This window comes from Salmo trutta, chromosome 33 (assembly GCF_901001165.1).
Source record: "Salmo trutta chromosome 33, fSalTru1.1, whole genome shotgun sequence".
Taxonomy (NCBI): domain Eukaryota; kingdom Metazoa; phylum Chordata; class Actinopteri; order Salmoniformes; family Salmonidae; genus Salmo; species Salmo trutta.
The window spans coordinates 28,375,988-28,395,987 of NC_042989.1; the positions used below are offsets into that span (position 1 = coordinate 28,375,988).

At 45.6% G+C, this 20,000-nt stretch overlaps 1 protein-coding gene across 1 annotated transcript in view; it reads right to left on the reverse strand.

Moving 5' to 3' along the window:
* ush2a (Usher syndrome 2A (autosomal recessive, mild)) overlaps nt 1-20,000 on the reverse strand; it is a 258,301-nt gene that overhangs the window by 50,885 nt on the left and 187,416 nt on the right. Inside the window, exons 41-43 of the mRNA XM_029729287.1 lie at nt 19,976-20,000; nt 17,583-17,800; nt 17,356-17,492 (exon numbers count right to left, since the gene is read on the reverse strand). The exon at nt 19,976-20,000 is cut by the window's right edge and continues 138 nt beyond it. Of these exons, the coding sequence (XP_029585147.1) occupies nt 17,356-17,492; nt 17,583-17,800; nt 19,976-20,000 (380 nt within the window). The remainder of the gene's footprint in view (nt 1-17,355; nt 17,493-17,582; nt 17,801-19,975) is intronic.

The window sequence follows — 20,000 nt, forward strand, 5'->3', positions numbered from 1 at the left end:
GCTGTTCCCCACATGCTTCAAGAGGGCCACCAGTGTTCCTGTTCCCAAGAAAGCTAAGGTAACTGAGCTAAATGACTACCGCCCCGTAGCACTCACTTCCGTCATCATGAAGTGCTTTGAGAGACTAGTCAAGGACCATATCACCTCCACCCTACCTGACACCCTAGACCCACTCCAATTTGCTTACCGCCCTAATAGGTCCACAGACGACGCAATCGCAATCACACTGCCCTAACCCATCTGGACAAGAGGAATACTTATGTAAGAATGCTGTTCATCAACTACAGCTCAGCATTTAACACCATAGTACACTCCAAACTCGTCATTAAGCTCGAGACCCTGGGTCTCAACCCCGCCCTGTGCAACTGGGTCCTGGACTTCCTGACGGGCTGCCCCCAGGTGGTGAGGGTAGGTAACAACATCTCCACCCTGCTGATCCTCAACACTGGGCCCCACAAGGGTGCGTTCTCAGCCCTCTCCTGTACTCCCTGTTCACCCATGACTGCGTGGCCATGCACGCCTCCAACTCAATCATCAAGTTTGCAGATGACACTACAGTGGTAGGCTTGATTACCAACAACGACGAGACGGGCTACAGGGAGGAGGTGAGGGCCCTCGGAGTGTGGTGTCAGGAAAACAACCTCTCACTCAATGTCAACAAAAGAAAGGAGATGATCGTGGAGTTCAGGAAACAGCAGAGGGAGCAGCCCCCTATCCACATCGATGGGACAGTAGTGGTTGGTGGAAAGTTTTAAGTTCCTCGGCGTACACATCCCGGACAAACTGAAATGGTCCACCCACACAGACAGCGTGGTGAAGAAGGCGCAGCAGCTCCTCCTCAACCTCAGGAGGCTGAAGAAATTCGGCTTGTCACAAAAAACAATCACAAACTTTTACAGATGCACAATCGAGAGCATTCTGTCGGGCTGTATCACCGCCTGTTACGGCAACTGCTCCGCCCACAACCGTAAGGCTCTCCAGAGGGTAGTGAGGTCTGCACAACGCATCACCGGGGGCAAACTACCTGCCCTCCAGGACACCTACACCACCCCATGTCACAGGAAGGCCAAAAAGATCATCAAGGACCACAACCACCAGAGCCACTGCCTGTTCACCCTGCTATCATCCAGAAGGCGAGGTCAGTACATGTGTATCAAAGCGGGAACCGAGAGATTGAAAAACAGCTTCTATCTCAAGGCCATCAGACTGTTAAACAGCCATCACTAACATTGAGTTTTTTTTAAATGTATTTATTTGACCTTTATTTAACCAAGTAGGCCAGTTGAGGACAAGTTCTCATTTACAATTGCGACCTGGCTAAGATAAAGCAAAGCAGTTCGACACATACAACAACACAGAGTTACACATGGAGTAAAACAAACATACAGTCAATAATACAGTAGAAAAATAAGTCTATATACAATGTGAGCAAATGAGGTGAGATAAGGGAGGTAAAGGCAAAAAAGGCCATGGTGGCAAAGTAAATACAATATAGCAAGTAAAACACTGGAATGGTAGATTTGTAGTGGAAGAAAGTGCAAAGTAGAAATAGAAATAATGGGGTGCAAAGGAGCAAAATAAATAAATAAATACAGTAGGGGAAGAGGTAGTTGTTTGGGCTAAATTATAGATGGGCTATTTACAGGTGCAGTGATCTGTGAGCTGCTCTGACAGCTGGTACTTAAAGCTAGTGAGGGAGATAAGTGTTTCCAGTTTCAGAGATTTTTGTAGTTCGTTCCAGTCATTGGCAGCAGAGAACTGGAAGGAGAGGCAGCCAAAGGAGGAATTGGCTTTGGGGGTGACCAGAGAGATATACCTGCTGGAGCACGTGCTACAGGTGGGTGCTGCTATGGTGACCAGTGAGCTGAGATAAGGGGGGACTTTACCTAGCAGGGTCTTGTAGATAACCTGGAGCCAGTGGGTTTGGCGACGAGTATGAAGCGAGGGCCAGCCAACGAGAGCGTACAGGTCGCAGTGGTGGGTAGTATATGGGGCTTTGGTGACAAAACGGATGGCACTGTGATAGACTGCATCCAGTTTATTGAGTAGGGTATTGGAGGCTATTTTGTAAATTACATTGCCGAAGTCGAGGATCGGTTGGATGGTCAGTTTTACGAGGGTATGTTTGGCAGCATGAGTGAAGGATGCTTTGTTGCGAAATAGTTAGCCAATTCTAGATTTAACTTTGGATTGGAGATGTTTGATGTGAGTCTGGAAGGAGAGCTTACAGTCTAACCAGACACCTAGGTATTTGTAGTTGTCCACATATTCTAAGTAAGAACCGTCGTGATGCTGGACGGGCGGGCAGGTACGGGAAGCGATCGGTTGAAGAGCATGCATTTAGTTTTACTAGTATTTAAGAGCAGTTGGAGGCCACGGAAGGAGAGCTGTATGGCATTGAAGCTCGTCTGGAGGGTAGTTAACACAGTGTCCAAAGAAGGGCCAGAAGTATACAGAATGGCGTCGTCTGTGTAGAGATGGATCAGAGACTCACCAGCAGGAAGAGAAACATCATTGATGTATACAGAGAAAAGAGTTGGCCCAAGAATTGAACCCTGTGGCACCCCCATAGAGACTGCCAGAGGCCCGGACAACAGGCCATCTGATCTGACACATTGAACTCTATCAGAGAAGTAGTTGGTGAACCAGGCGAGGCAATCATTTGAGAAAACAAGGCTATTGAGTCTGCCGATGAGGATGTGGTGATTGACATAGTCGACAACCTTGGCCAGGTCAATGAATACGGCAGCACAGTATTGTTTCTTATCGATGGCGGTTACGCGTGGCTGTGGTGCACCCATGACCAGCTCTGAAACCAGATTGCATAGCGGAGAAGGTGCGGTGGGATTCGAAATGGTCGGTAATCTGTTTGTTGACTTGGCTTTTGAAGACCTTAGGAAGGCAGGGTAGGATAGATATAGGTCTGTAGCAGTTTGGGTCAAGAGTGTCCCCTCCTTTGAAGAGGGGGATGACAGCAGCTGCTTTCCAATCTTTGGGAATCTCAGACGACACGAAAGAGAGCTTGAACAGGCTAGTAATAGGGGTTGCAACAATTTCGGCAGATAATTTTAGAAAGGGTCCAGATTGTCTAGCCCGGCTGATTTGTAGGGGTCCAGATTTTGCAGCTCTTTCAGAACATCAGCTGACTGGATTTGGGAGAAGGAGAAATGGGGAAGGCTTGGGCGAGTAGCTGTGGGGGGTGCAGTGCTGTTTACAGCGGTAGGGGTAGCCAGGTGGAAAGCATGGCCAGCTGTAGAAAAATGCTTATTGGAATTCTCAATTATAGTGGATTTATCAGAGGTGACAGAGTTTCCTATCCTCAGTGCAGTGGGTAGCTGGGAGGAGGTGTTCTTATTCTCCATGGACTTTACAATGTCCCAGAAGTTATTTGAGTTTGTGTTGCAGGAAGCAAATTTCTGCTTGAAAAAGCTAGCCTTGGCTTTTCTAACTGCCTGTGTATATTGGTTTATAACTTCCGTGAAAATGTGCATATCACGGGGGCTGTTCGATGCTGATGCAGAACGCCACAGGATGTTTTTGTGTTGGTTAAGGGCAGTCAGGTCTGGAGAGAACCAAGGGCTATATCTGTTCCTGGTTCTAAATTTCTTGAATGGGGCATGCTTATTTAAGATGGTGAGGAAGGCATTGAAAAAAAATAACCAGGCATCCTCTACTGACGGGATGAGGTCAATTTCCTTCCAGGATTCCCGGGCCAGGTCGATTAGAAAGGCTTGCTCACTGAAATGTTTCAGGGAGTGTTTGACAGTGATGAGTGGAGGTCGTTTGACCGCTGACCCATTACGGATGCAGGCAATGAGGCAGTGATCGCTGAGATCTTGGTTGAAAACAGCAGAGGTGTATTTAGAGGGCAAGTTGGTTAGGATGATATCTATGAGGGTGCCCGTGTTTAAGGCGTTGGGGTGGTACCTGGTAGGTTCATTGATCATTTGTGTGAGATTGAGGGCATCAAGCTTAGATTGTAGGATGGCTAGGGTGTTAAGCATGTCGCAGATTAGGTCACCTAGCAGCACGAGCTCTGAAGATAGATGGGGGGCAATCAGTTCACATATGGTGTCCAGAGCACAGCTGGGGGCAGAGGGTGGTCTATAGCAGGCGGCAACGGTGAGAGACTTGTTTTTAGAGAGATGGATTTTTAAAAGCAGAAGTTCAAATTGTTTGGGTACAGACCTGGATAGTATGACAGAACTCTGCAGGCTATCTCTGCTGTAGATTGCAACACCGCCCCCTTTGGCCGTTCTATCTTGTCTGAATATGTTGTAGTTAGGGATGAAGATTTCAGAGTTTTTGGTGGACTTCCTAAGCCAGGATTCAGACACGGCTAGGACATCCGGGTTGGCAGAGTGTGCTAAAGCAGTGAATAAAACAAACTTAGGGAGAAGGCTTCTAATGTTAACATGCATGAAACCAAGGCTATTACGGTTACAGAAGTCATCAAAAGAGAGCGCCTGGGGAATAGGAGTAGAGCTAGGCACTGCAGGGCCTGGATTCACCTCTACATCCCCAGAGGAACAGAGGAGCACTAGGATAAAGGTACGGCTAAAAGCTATGAGAATTGGTCATCTATGACCCCCAGAATAGAGAGTAAAAGGAGCAGGTTTCTGGGGCGATAAAATAGCTTCAAGGTATAATGTACAGACAAAGGTATGGTAGGATGTGAATACAGTGGAGGTAAACCTAGGCATTGAGTGATGATGAGAGAGATATTGTCTCTAGAAACATTATTGAAACCAGAAGATGTCATAGCATGTGTGGGTGGTGGAACTGAAAGGTTGGATAAGGTATAATGAGCAGGGCTAGAGGCTCTACAGTGAAATAAGCCAATAAACACTAACCAGAACAGCAATGGACAAGGCATATTGACATTAAGGAGAGGCATGCTTAGCCAAGTGATCATAAGGGTCCCGTGGGATTCAGACAGCTAGCCGGGCCATAGGTAGAAAGCTGGCGGAAGATGGAGGGAGGTCTGTTTTTAGCCACCTCGTGCGTTTCCATCTGTAGATTAGTGGGGTTCCGTGTGGTAGGGGGTACCAGTCCAATTGGCAAAATAGTTATAGTTATAGTGGCCCAAGAAAATTGTCCGAGTGGCTGCTGCCAACATACTTGTCATGACTGTCCTGATCAGGTCAGGGTACAGGAGACCACCACCCTACAGATTATCTCCCAAACCCCCAACAGAGGAGGAGAGATCTAGGGGTCTGAAGATGTGGGGGTTTTATGACCCCTCACCCCCATGATAAACCTTAGGCCACAGAGAAATTCCTTTGTCCTCACAATGGAGAACTGGCCTCAGAACATTAAACATGCAATAAAGGGACTTTGGAACAATGGTTTCCGTCAGCCACAATGGTGGTCATGACGAGAGGTGGAATATGAAAATGTATGTAACTTTTGTGTTGTTATTAAAGGTTAAGAGATGACGTTATTATGAAAACATTTTACCTTTAAGAGTTTTCCCAGTATATGCCTGATGTTTATACATTGTACGTTGTGTGGAAAATATCCAAATCAAAGAGAATGTTTTGGTAAAGATGAGATGTGAAGTTAGTGTCTAAAATAGGATTTTAGTCAAATCTAGGCCTTGTCCCTTAACTTGGTCCGCCCAGAGAATTGCCCTAAAGGCGGTTACGCCCACTTCTGACCCGAGGGTATAAGACAGGAGAGTGAAGAATTAACATGCAGACTAAGTGACCCAAGCTGCAGCGAAGGTCCAACAAAGTCAACGAACCCAAAACGAAACACAAGGTTGAAGACAAAGAAATCTTTTTTCTACACGAGCTACGGACGAGTAGCTGTGTCTAAGCGGGTGAATTCAAGCCGAACCACCCAGCCTCCACTCTCCATTGAATCGTGGTATCTACACTGTTCGAGTCCTAAGCTGTGAGCTCTGAGCTACAGAGCTGTCTGTCCTCAGAAGACCCCTTTCAGAGCAAGGGCGAGGGATCAGACCACTAAGCCAAGAAGGACACTGACATCGTGAGGACAACCAGAGAGTTGCGCCGGAGAAGTGCGTCATTGAGAAGCCTAAACGACCCACGCGGAGCTTCCCACCTGAGACCTCCAACACGTAATTACATCATTATATTCTGACCCATAAGAGCGGCAGTTCGGGGCAAGGCTAGGTTTAAATAAGCATAGCTGACAGATGAACCCAAATGTATATTTCTCTCGTGTACTTTCTTTGTTTCTCTCTCTTTTAAATCCCCATTTTGGGTAACACGTGCCATAGTGTGTTGGCCCGTTATACTAAGTCCTAATCAATAGCCTAGACTGTGTTTTGTGTATGTGTATTTTTATCATCATTTTAGCTTGCTAGTAAATAAATAATCAACTAAGATTGGCGTGGTAAACTCATTGGTGTAGCCCGGGTTCGTGCAGATTCCCGGATTATGTGACGTTCAGACATGAGACTAGAGGTTGATTAATTTAGTGACTGTTGTAAAATCGATATTCTGATATTCTTTGAGTTAATTTGGGAAATAGAAACTCAATCAAACTAATTTTCCCATGGTGCCCCAGGTTAATGAGTTAATAATTGCTTGATTCATTGCTTAATTCATTTAATCGCGCAATTATAAACCGTTAATCATTCGATGAGCAACAGTCGTCACATTAACCAATACAACGTCACGACATACTGTATCAACTCTAGCCACTTTAATAATGGAAAAATTGATGTAATAAATGTATCACTAGCCACTTTAAACATGGCCACTTTATATAATGTTTACATACCCTACATTACTCATCTCATATGTATATACTGTACTCTATACCATCTACTGCATCTTGACTATGCCGTTCAGCCATCACTCATTCATTTATTTGTATGTACATATTCTTATTCATTCCTTTACACTTGTGTGTATAAGGTAGTTGTTGTGAAATTGTTAGGTTAGATTACTTGTTAGATATTACTGCATGGTCGGAACTAGAAGCACAAGCATTTCGCTACACTCGCATTAACATCTGCTAACCATGTGTATGTGACAAATTAAATTTGATTTGATTTGACCCTGGAACTGACCCTGTATATAGCTACTGACCCTGGAACTGACCCTGTATATAGCTACTGACCCTGGAACTGAACCTGTATATAGCTACTGACCCTGGAACTGACCGTGTATATAGCTACTGACCCTGGAACTGAACCTGTATATAGCTACTGACCCTGGAACTGACCGTGTATATAGCTACTGACCCTGGAACTGACCCTGTATATAGCTACTAACCCTGGAACTGACTCTGTATATAGCTACTGACCCTGGAACTGACTCTGTATATAGCTACTGACCCTGGAACTGACTCTGTATATAGCTACTGACCCTGGAACTGACCCTGTACATAGCTACTGACCCTGGAACTGAACCTGTATATAGCTACTGACCCTGGAACTGACCCTGTATATAGCTACTGACCCTGGAACTGACCCTGTATATAGCTACTGACCCTGGAACTGACCCTGTATATAGCTACTGACCCTGGAACTGAACCTGTATATAGCTACTGACCCTGGAACTGACCGTGTATATAGCTACTGACCCTGGAACTGACCCTGTATATAGCTACTGACCCTGGAACTGACTCTGTATATAGCTACTGACCCTGGAACTGACTCTGTATATAGCTACTGACCCTGGAACTGACTCTGTATATAGCTACTGACCCTGGAACTGACTCTGTATATAGCTACTGACCCTGGAACTGACTCTGTATATAGCTACTGACCCTGGAACTGACTCTGTATATAGCTACTGACCCTGGAACTGAACCTGTATATAGCTACTGACCCTGGAACTGACTCTGTATATAGCTACTGACCCTGGAACTGAACCTGTACATAGCTACTGACCCTGGAACTGACTCTGTATATAGCTACTGACCCTGGAACTGACTCTGTATATAGCTACTGACCCTGGAACTGACTCTGTATATAGCTACTGACCCTGGAACTGACCCTGTACATAGCTACTGACCCTGGAACTGACTCTGTATATAGCTACTGACCCTGGAACTGACTCTGTATATAGCTACTGACCCTGGAACTGACCCTGTATATAGCTACTGACCCTGGAACTGACTCTGTATATAGCTACTGACCCTGGAACTGAACCTGTATATAGCTACTGACCCTGGAACTGACTCTGTATATAGCTACTGACCCTGGAACTGACTCTGTATATAGCTACTGACCCTGGAACTGACTCTGTATATAGCTACTGACCCTGGAACTGACCCTGTACATAGCTACTGACCCTGGAACTGACCCTGTATATAGCTACTGACCCTGGAACTGACTCTGTATATAGCTACTGACCCTGGAACTGACCCTGTACATAGCTACTGACCCTGGAACTGACCCTGTACATAGCTACTGACCCTGGAACTGACTCTGTATATAGCTACTGACCCTGGAACTGACCCTGTATATAGCTACTGACCCTGGAACTGAACCTGTATATAGCTACTGACCCTGGAACTGAACCTGTATATAGCTACTGACCCTGGAACTGACCCTGTATATAGCTACTGACCCTGGAACTGACTCTGTATAAAGCTACTGACCCTGGAACTGACTCTGTATATAGCTACTGACCCTGGAACTGACCATGTATATAGCTACTGACCCTGGAACTGACCCTGTATATAGCTACTGACCCTGGAACTGACTCTGTATATAGCTACTGACCCTGGAACTGACTCTGTATATAGCTACTGACCCTGGAACTGACTCTGTATATAGCTACTGACCCTGGAACTGACTCTGTATATAGCTACTGACCCTGGAACTGACCATGTATATAGCTACTGACCCTGGAACTGACCCTGTATATAGCTACTGACCCTGGAACTGACTCTGTATATAGCTACTGACCCTGGAACTGACTCTGTATATAGCTACTGACCCTGGAACTGACCCTGTATATAGCTACTGACCCTGGAACTGACCCTGTATATAGCTACTGACCCTGGAACTGACCCTGTATATAGCTACTGACCCTGGAACTGAACCTGTATATAGCTACTGACCCTGGAACTGACTCTGTATATAGCTACTGACCCTGGAACTGACTCTGTATATAGCTACTGACCCTGGAACTGACTCTGTATATAGCTACTGACCCTGGAACTGAACCTGTATATAGCTACTGACCCTGGAACTGACCATGTATATAGCTACTGACCCTGGAACTGACCCTGTATATAGCTACTGACCCTGGAACTGACTCTGTATATAGCTACTGACCCTGGAACTGACCCTGTATATAGCTACTGACCCTGGAACTGACCCTGTATATAGCTACTGACCCTGGAACTGACTCTGTATATAGCTACTGACCCTGGAACTGACTCTGTATATAGCTACTGACCCTGGAACTGACCATGTATATAGTTACTGACCCTGGAACTGACTCTGTATATAGCTACTGACCCTGGAACTGACTCTGTATATAGCTACTGACCCTGGAACTGACCCTGTATATAGCTACTGACCCTGGAACTGACCCTGTATATAGCTACTGACCCTGGAACTGACTCTGTATATAGCTACTGACCCTGGAACTGACTCTGTATATAGCTACTGACCCTGGAACTGACCCTGTATATAGTTACTGACCCTGGAACTGACTCTGTATATAGCTACTGACCCTGGAACTGACTCTGTATATAGCTACTGACCCTGGAACTGACCCTGTATATAGCTACTGACCCTGGAACTGACTCTGTATATAGCTACTGACCCTGGAACTGAACCTGTATATAGCTACTGACCCTGGAACTGACTCTGTATATAGCTACTGACCCTGGAACTGACTCTGTATATAGCTACTGACCCTGGAACTGACTCTGTATATAGCTACTGACCCTGGAACTGTCCCTGTATATAGCTACTGACCCTGGAACTGACCCTGTATATAGCTACTGACCCTGGAACTGACCCTGTATATAGCTACTGACCCTGGAACTGACTCTGTATATAGCTACTGACCCTGGAACTGACTCTGTATATAGCTACTGATCCTGGAACTGACTCTGTATATAGCTACTGACCCTGGAACTGACTCTGTATATAGCTACTGACCCTGGAACTGACCCTGTATATAGCTACTGACCCTGGAACTGACTCTGTATATAGCTACTGACCCTGGAACAGTCCCTGTATATAGCTACTGACCCTGGAACTGTCCCTGTATATAGCTACTGACCCTGGAACTGACCCTGTATATAGCTACTGACCCTGGAACTGACTCTGTATATAGCTACTGACCCTGGAACTGACTCTGTATATAGCTACTGACCCTGGAACTGTCCCTGTATATAGCTACTGACCCTGGAACTGTCCCTGTATATAGCTAACTTACTTTCCCGTGTTCTTCTTATTTCTATTTCTCGTGTTTCTTTTTTTTCTAACTATTGATATTGATTACTGAATTGTTGGGAAAGAGCAAGAAAGACATTTCACTATACTTGTGCACGTGACAATAAAAACTTGAAACTACTTCCAAAGCGCATAATAACTTGACACTGTTTGAAGACAGCCAGCACGGTTGTGAGGATCATTGTGAATAGTGTCTACTTGACCAATCCCTTTTAACATTTACCCCATCACTCTGAATGCTATTATCAGTCACATACTGTCCATCCAGACCTGTTGGCTTCTCTTCCTCACAATGGTGGAATTAAGTGTTCTAAAGGGTCTGTTGCAAGCAGGTTTCAAGTTTTAATGTCACGTGCACAAACACAGTGAAATCCGTGGAGCTTTCTGAGGGGAGGATGGCTCATAATAATGTCTGGAACGGAGCAAATGGAATGGTATTAAACACCTGGAAACCATGTATTTGATGTATTTGATACCATTCCACTGATTCCTCTCCAGTCATTACCATGAGCCAGTCCTCCCCAATTAATGTGCCACCAACCTCCTGTGAGTGAAATGTCTTTCTTGCAAGCTCTAAACCCAACAATGCAGTAATCAATATCCATGTAGTACTAGACATACCACAAGGTAGAACAAAGCAGTCAACTTTATGTGTGTTCCATACCTTCTCCTATCTTCCCTTCAGTCAACTTTATGTGTTCCATACCTTCTCCTATCTTCCCTTCAGTCAACTTTATGTGTGTTCCATACCTTCTCCTATCTTCCCTTCAGTTAACTTTGTGTGTTCCATACCTTCTCCTATCTTCCCTTCAGTTAACTTTATGTGTGTTCCATACCTTCTCCTATCTTCCCTTCAGTTAACTTTATGTGTGTTCCATACCTTCTCCTATCTTCCCTTCAGTCAACTTTATGTGTGTTCCATACCTTCTCCTATCTTCCCTTCAGTCAACTTTATGTGTGTTCCATACCTTCTATCTTCCCTTCAGTCAACTTTATGTGTGTTCCATACCTTCTCCTATCTTCTCTTCAGTCAACTTTATGTGTGTTCCATACCTTCTCCTATCTTCCCTTCAGTCAACTTTATGTGTGTTCCATACCTTCTCCTATCTTCCCTTCAGTTAACTTTATGTGTGTTCCATACCTTCTCCTATCTTCCCTTCAGTTAACTTCTTGTCTTTACTTCAAGTTGTAATATATGTTGATTTGAGGTTGTTCATGCGGTGGGGAAGGGATAAATCCAACGAGCGTGCACACACGCGCGCGCACACACACGCACACACATTCCTCTACAGTCTCATCATCCACTTTTTTTCACACATTAGGATGAGTGAAGAGCACTACACACACACACACACACACACACACACACACACACACACACACACACACACACACGCACACACACACACACACACACGCACACGTGCACACAAACTCCTTTTGAGGCATATAATAACATCTCAGCACACATTTACAGAACGAGGGAGCTCTTGTCTGGAGAGATGAAGAGAAGAGAGGGAGGAAGCGAGAGAGAGAGAGAGAGATGGAGTAGTTGTGGTTGTTGTAGATGATTATTTGCTGTTTATGCGAGGGGCCTGCGTGAGACAATCACTTCAAGTGCCCTCCAATCAGGGCCTGAGTACAGTGGCGAGGGGTGGGGGTTGGGGCGAGACCTAACGAACCCTCTACCCTCCTACCCTCGCTCTCCTCTTCTCTCCACTCCTCTGTCCACTCCGTCACTTCCCTCCACTCCACTCTGCAGTACTCTTCATTCCATTCCATTGTGCCACTGAGCCCAAGGGCAAAGCCCTCTCTCTTTCCTCCACTCTCCTCCTTTCTCTACCCCTCCCTCTCTTCTCCCTCTACACCCTCTTTCTGCACCAGGGGATTCAGGCAGCAAGTTTAAAGAATAAAAGGCCTCACTGAAACTTGTGTGAAAGAGAAAGAGAGTGAGAGAGAGAAACAGAGAGAAAGAGAGAGAGAGAGAGAGGAAGAGAGAGAGAGGAAGAGAGAGAGAGAGGAAGAGAGAGGAAGAGAGAAAGAGAGACAGACACAGAGAGAAAGAGAGAGAGAGGAAGAGAGCGAGAGAAATAAACAGAGAGAACGTTTAGAATAAGGAGTCATGTGGCCTCCCCTGTGGCACAGCGGTCTAAGGCACTGCATCGCTTGAGGCATTACTACAGACCCAGGTTCGATCCCGGGCTGTATCGCAACCGGCCGCAATCGTGAGTCCCATAGGGCGGAGCACAATTGGCCCAGCATCGTCCGTGTTAGGGGAGGGTTTGGTCGGGGCTCATCGCGCTCTGGCGACTTCTTGTGGCGGGCCGGGCGGCTGCAGGCTAACCTCGTCGTCAGTTGAACTGCGTTTCCTCTGACACATTTGTGCGGCTGGCTTCTGGGTTAAGCGAGCGGGTGTTAAGAAGCTTGGCGAGTCATGTTTTGGAGGACGCATGACTCAGACTTCGCCATTCCGAGCCCATTGGGGAGTTACAGCGATGAGAGAGGATCGAAATTGGGGAGAAAAAGGGGTACAATACATTTATTTTTTTTAAGTTACCGGAGTTAGAAAAAGACAATGAAGGGGCTAATGAGAGAGATATGGAACGATAGAGACATTTGTTCTCTTCTGACCGGGGTCATCAGTGTGTGATCTGTGACAACACTGTGACCTGCTCTTCGTGTCACCTCTGACCTTCAGCCCAGCCTCTACGACCAGGAGTTTTACGACCCGACCATGTTTGCTTACAAACGCGTCTCCAACAGTGCAATGACGCGTGTTTACCCCAGTGTTGAAGGCGAGACACGGTCCACCGGTCGCCCCTCGCTGTCCCTCTCGCTCTCCTCCTTGTTCTTAATGGTAAACTAACAGATTGTAAACATGCTGCTAGCACTTCTCTCCCTCTCTCTCTCTACCCCCCTCCTTCCCTCACTCTCTCTCTCTCTCTCTCTACCCCCCTCCTTCCCTCACTCTCTCTCTCTCTCTCTCTCTACCCCCTCCTTCCCTCACTCTCTCTCTCTCTCTCTACCCCCTCCTTCCCTCACTCAATATCTATTTTTTCTGGGGGTATTTTTTAAACAATGTCCTTCATGTTAGAGTGGTTACTGCAGCAGAAGGACATCATTAGCGCCGTGGTTAAACTGTAATTTACACCATTAGAGAGGCAGGAGCCAATTTTATTGGCTAGTAAATTTCAGCTCTGAAATATTTAGACCATATGGCTCAATTTGTGTAATAACCTTAATTTCTGCACCCTTCAGGTCCTGGTGGCTGCTGGGCCTGGCTGGCTGGCGGAGTGAGGAGCGTATACACACACACACACACACACACACACACACACACACACACACACACACACACACACACACACACACACACACACACACACACACACACACACACACACACACACAGTGCTAGACAGTAGCAGTAGCTGCATCAGATTAATGCAGTGTCAGGTTGTCTTTGGGTGAATGCGTGCGAGCAGCAACCAGATGGTCCCGGGGCTGATGACTGTCAGGGGTCCTGATCTGATCAATCGCATGTATTAATACATCTCCCTTCACCAGGGGCCCCAGGGGCCCTACACACAACATCTGGAGAGGAGGGAGGAAGGAGGGAGGCGGAAGAGGAGGAGAGGGGTATTGTGTAGGAATGTATATGTCCAGTATTAATACATCTGACTTCATCAGGGGTCCAGGGACCCCAACACAACATCAGGATGAAGAAGGAAGGAGGGAGGGGAAAGAAAAAAGGAGGGAGGGAGGATAGTGTGACTAAGTTAAGTGGAGAGTAGAGAGAAGAGAGAGGGAGAGAATGATGAGAAAAAGAGGGAGAGCTAAAGGGAGTATATAGTAAAGAGAGAAAGAGGGAGAGCTAGTGGGAGGATACAGCAAGGAGAGAAAGAGGGAGAGCTAGTGGGAGGATATAGTAAGGAGAGATAGAGGGAGGGCTAGTGGGAGGATATAGTAAGGAGAGAAAGAGGGAGAGCTAGTGGGAGGATATAGTAAGGAGAGAAAGAGGGAGAGCTAGTGGGAGGATATAGTAAGGAGAGAAAGAGGGAGGGCTAGTGGGAGGATATAGTAAGGAGAGAAAGAGGGAGGGCTAGTGGGAGGATATAGTAAGGAGAGAAAGAGGGAGGGCTAGTGGGAGGATATAGTAAGGAGAGAAAGAGGGAGGGCTAGTGGGAGGATATAGTAAGGAGAGAAAGAGGGAGAGCTAGTGGGAGGATATAGTAAGGAGAGAAAGAGGGAGGGCTAGTGGGAGGATATAGTAAGGAGAGAAAGAGGAGAGCTAGTGGAGGATATAGTAAGGAGAGAAAGAGGGAGGGCTAGTGGGAGGATATAGTAAGGAGAGAAAGAGGGAGAGCTAGTGGGAGGATATAGTAAGGAGAGAAAGAGGGAGGGCTAGTGGGAGGATATAGTAAGGAGAGAAAGAGGGAGAGCTAGTGGGAGGATATAGTAAGGAGAGAAAGAGGGAGAGCTAGTGGGAGGATATAGTAAGGAGAGAAAGAGGGAGGGCTAGTGGGAGGATATAGTAAGGAGAGAAAGAGGGAGGGCTAGTGGGAGGATATAGTAAGGAGAGAAAGAGGGAGGGCTAGTGGGAGGATATAGTAAGGAGAGAAAGAGGGAGAGCTAGTGGGAGGATATAGCAAGGAGAGAAAGAGGGAGAGCTAGTGGGAGGATACAGCAAAGACAGAAAGAGGCTGGATCTGGAATAGGAAGTGAGGAGTGAATAGGTGTTACTTTAGCATCTCTAGATTGGTGTGCAGTATGTGTGTGTGTGTGTGTAACCGCGGTCTGCCTGGCGGGCGCAGGGTTCTGGCGGACCAGACCGCCTGCGTTCTGTACCCTCATTCTATCCGATCGCCATGACGACCCCATTAATCATCCACAGGAGCTCCCAGCCCAGTCAGAGATCAATACACACACACACATACAGGCTTATTACTTATATCCGTGGTTGATCTCCCTCTCAGTAGTGGACATTAGTGAGGAGAACATCAAACCATCTGCTCTGAAGGCTGTCAGACTAGAGAGGAGAAAACTACGCCAGACTACACATTAAATACACTGCTGATTAACTGCCAACTTCTCTCCCATAAACCTAAGAACTTCACCAACCTGTTCAACCACATAAAAACAGACTTGCACTGTTTTTAAACAAAAACATTCATGTTTAACTCATTTAAATAGGTTGGTGGAGTTCTTTATGCTAATTGAAGAGAAAGGTAGAGAGGAGGAGAGAGGAAGAGAAAGAGGAAAGAGATGAAGAGATGAGGAGAGAGATGGAAAGAGGAAGAGAGAGGAGAGAGGGAGAGAAAGAGGAGAAAGATGGAGAGGAAGAGAGAGCGAGAGAGATGGATAACATAGGAGAAAGGAGGAGAGAGGAAGAGAGAGGAGGAGAGAGATGGACAAAAACATTCATGTTTAACTTAAATAGGTTGGTGGAGTTCTTTATGCTAATTGAAGAGAAAGGGAGAGAGAAGGAGAGAGGAGGAGAAAGAGGAGAGAGATGGAGAGAGGAGGAGAGAGAAAGAGAAAGGGAGAGAGAAGGAGAGAGGAGGAGAAAGAGGAGAGAGAGGGAGAGAGGATGAGAGAGATGGAGAGAGGAGAGGAGGAGATAGAGGAGAGAGATGGAGAGAGGAGGAGAGAAATGGAGAGAGGAGAGGAGGAGATAGAGGAGAGAGATGGAGAGAGGAGGAGAGAGAAAGAGAGAGGAGGAGAGAGGAGGAGAGAGAAAGAGAAAGGGAGAGAGAAGGAGAGAGGAGGAGAAAGAGGAGAGAGAGGGAGAGAGGATGAGAGAGATGGAGAGAGGAGAGGAGGAGATAGAGGAGAGAGATGGAGAGAGGAGGAGAGAGGAGGAGAGAGAAAAAGAGAGGAGGAGAGAGGAGGAGAGAAAATGAGAGGAGAAGAGAACAAAGAAAACGAATACGGAGTAGAGAATCAACTTGTGATTAGTGAACAGTTGTCTACAGTAGGATCAATAGACAGCAGAGTGTGGAGTCCACAGAGAAACAGGTGTGATAGCATAAGGCCAGAGGTAGAGAGCTACGATCCCAACCTCCCAAACCCGGCCCCCAGCCAAAAGACCCATCTGCAGCCTCACACACAGACATTTATTTTTATTTTTATTTAACCTTTATTTAACTAGGCAAGTCAGTTAAGAACAAATTCGTATTTACAATGATGGCCTACCCTGGCCAAACCCAAATGACGCTGGGCCAATTGTGCTTCGCCTTATGGGACTCCCAATCACGGCTGGTTGTGATACAGCCTGGAATCGAACCAGGGTCTGTAGTAACATACACACACACACACACACACACACACACACACCAGTAGAATAGAGGTGATTTCATGAACATCCATAAACATTTGTGTGATTTGTAACCTTGCATGAAGACTTGTCTTAGCTCCTGGCACTAACGCCTTGGCTTTAGCTCAGAGAATTAATAGTCTTGTGTCTATTTTTGTGTCTCTTTCGTTCTTTCTTTCGTTCTTTTTTTCTCAGTGAGCGACTGAGAATGACTTCACGCGCCCAGTGTCACAAATGACCGTGGTGGCATTCTGGAGCGGTGGCGTGGTGTGCTGAGGGGATGATATCACAGAGAGGCGTTGGCATGGCGATCTACTGATGTCAGGCTGTTTACTGAGCTGCCAGGTTACATTTAGACTGGCTGACAGGCAGCAGGGGAGGATCTGTGTGTGTGTGTGTGTGTTTGTGTGTGTTTGTGAAAGGCACATTTAGAGGTATTCTCCATGTGGGAGTGTTGGAGCAGACTTGGCGTGGAGGATTGTGGGAAGGGCCCTGGAGAACAGGAGCCCCTGGCTGTGTGTGTGTGCCTGGAGGCCACTTCACTGGCAAACAGATGGCACCAGCACCACAGGCTGTGACCAACACATACACGCAATGATATACAGACACACATGCACATTGTGTGTGTGTGTTGTCTTACCGGTACTGTCAACGCAGTAATAGTAGAGCTGTTGAGTGTGGGGTCTGTGTGCTGTTTTCTGTACACCAGGCGATACTGTGAAATCCTTCCATTGGGTTGTCCAGGCTGTGTCCAGTTCAACTGTACTGAGTACGCACCTGCCAACACACAAACAGATATTACACACAGTGAGAATAACATAGGAAGTCAAACATCACCTTTTCTTCCCTCCCTCTCGTTCATCTCACTCGTCGGTGTGACGATAGGAGGCGAAATGTCCTCTGGACCCGCCTCCATGGTGACAGCTGAAGCCCATTGGCTGCGAGCAGAGCCCCGGGAGTTGTGGGCAAGTACACTGTACTGGTATTGTCTGAAGGGCTGGAGGGCGTCGCTGGCGTCGATGAACTCTAGCGGCCCATTGGACCAGATAAACACCAACAGCTCCTCCTGCGTCCCCATTGGTCGCCTGGCAGGAAACAGGAAGAGCAAGTGAGTTACCCTAACTAACCCTGAGGTTGATCTCTAAGCCTTAGTTACAACTTGAGCGACAGATAGAGAGAGAAATAGAGAGCAATAGGAGAAGGGTTAAAAGATGGCGTTGAAAAGAGGAGAGAGAGAGGGGAGGAGAAGGAGCGAAAAGGGGCAAGGGGATGAGGATGGAAGTCTCTAATCGTTCCAACTGCATCAAAACAACATTGCGTGCGCATGTGTGTCTTGGTTCACAATGTACACCTAAACTACAGCTGGACTTGATGACATAGCTCAAAACACCCCTCTACCCCTTCCTCCAGCTCTCACAAATTTAACCAACCTCATGTCTCCATCAGAAACCTCTGGATCTCAGAATCACAGATCCACCGAAGTCCCCAAAGTCTATAGCAAGCCCCCCTATACATACTGTATTAAGTGAGAGAGTCAGACAGTGTGTGTTTGGTCATGCTAAGCATGATCTGAATGCTCTACTGTACTCCTTCCTCTGGGATGAAATTCTTCTACTGAATTTGAGTAACTCCAATTTTGGTTTACCAAAGTCTGAAGTTAGGATTCTTCCCTCAGCCTGTATGCTAATGATGTTTCCACAGGACTTATCAAGGCTTAGATACTCTCTGACCCTGCATACAGATAGAAACCACTGGTCAACAGCACACACTTGACCTTGACCTTGACCACAAACAAACACATGCAGACAAACACACACACACACATGCACACACACAGGCAGACACATGGGTGCACGCACACAACACACACACCAGGCAAATGAAAAACTAGCACACTGGGTAGTCAATACACACAAATGCAGACTAAACATACACATACACTACCGTTTAAAAGTTTGGGGTCAATTAGAAATGTCATTGTTTTAGAAAGAAAAGCCCATTTTTTGTTCATTAAAATAACATCAAATTGATCAGAAATACAGTGTAGACATTGTTAATGTTGTAAATGACTATTGTAGCTGGAAACGGCAGATTTTTTATGGAATATCTACATAGGCGTACAGAGGCCCATTATCAGCAACCATCACTCCTGTGTTCCAATGGCACGTTGTGTTAGCTAATCCAAGTTGATCATTTTAAAAGGCTAATTGATCATTAGAAAACCCTTTTGCAATTATGTTAGTACAGCTGAAAACTGTTGTCCTGATTAAAGAAGCAATAAAACTACAATAGTAATTTACAACATTAACAATGTCTACACAGTATATCTGATCAATTTGATGTTATTTTAATGGACCAATGTGCTTTTCTTTCAAAAACAAGGACATTTCTAAGTGACCCCAAACTTTTGAACGGTAGTATACATATTCCAGGTGGACTAAACACAAACACGACACACACCAACACACACCAACACACATACAAAGCAGATTAGAAAGTCTCCCCTTAATCTAAATGATCTTGTAAACTAAGAGGTGCTTGATGATGTTATTACTATGACGTTATTGCCTGTGTATGGATGGTTACTACCTGTGTATGAATGGTTATTACCTGTGTATGAATGGTTATTACCTGTATATGACTGTTATTACCTGTGTATGAATGGTTATTACCTGTATATGGCTGTTATTACCTGTGTATGAATGGTTATTACCTGTGTATGACTTATTACCTGTATATGAATGGTTATTACCTGTGTATGAATGGTTACTACCTGTGTATGAATGGTTATTGCCTGTGTATGAATGGTTATTACCTGTGTATGAATGGTTATTACCTGCGTATGAATGTTATTACCTGTGTATGAATGGTTATTACCTGTATATGAATGGTTATTACCTGTGTATGAATGTTATTACCTGTGTATGAATGGTTATTGCCTGTGTATGAATGGTTATTGTCTGTGTATGAATGGTTATTACCTTTGTACAAATGGTTATTACCTGTGTATGAATGATTATTGCCTGTGTATGAATGTTATTACAATTGTATGATTGTTATTACCGTTGTAATAACCATTACAAAGGTAATAACCATTTATACAAAGGTAATAACCTTTGTATGAATGGTTATAACTGTGTACGACTGGTTATTGCCTGTGTATGAATGGTTATTGCCTGTGTATGAATGGTTATTACCTTTATATGAATAGTTATTACCTTTGTATAAATGGTTATTACCTGTGTATGAATGGTTATTACCTGTGTATGAAGTATGAGGTGATGA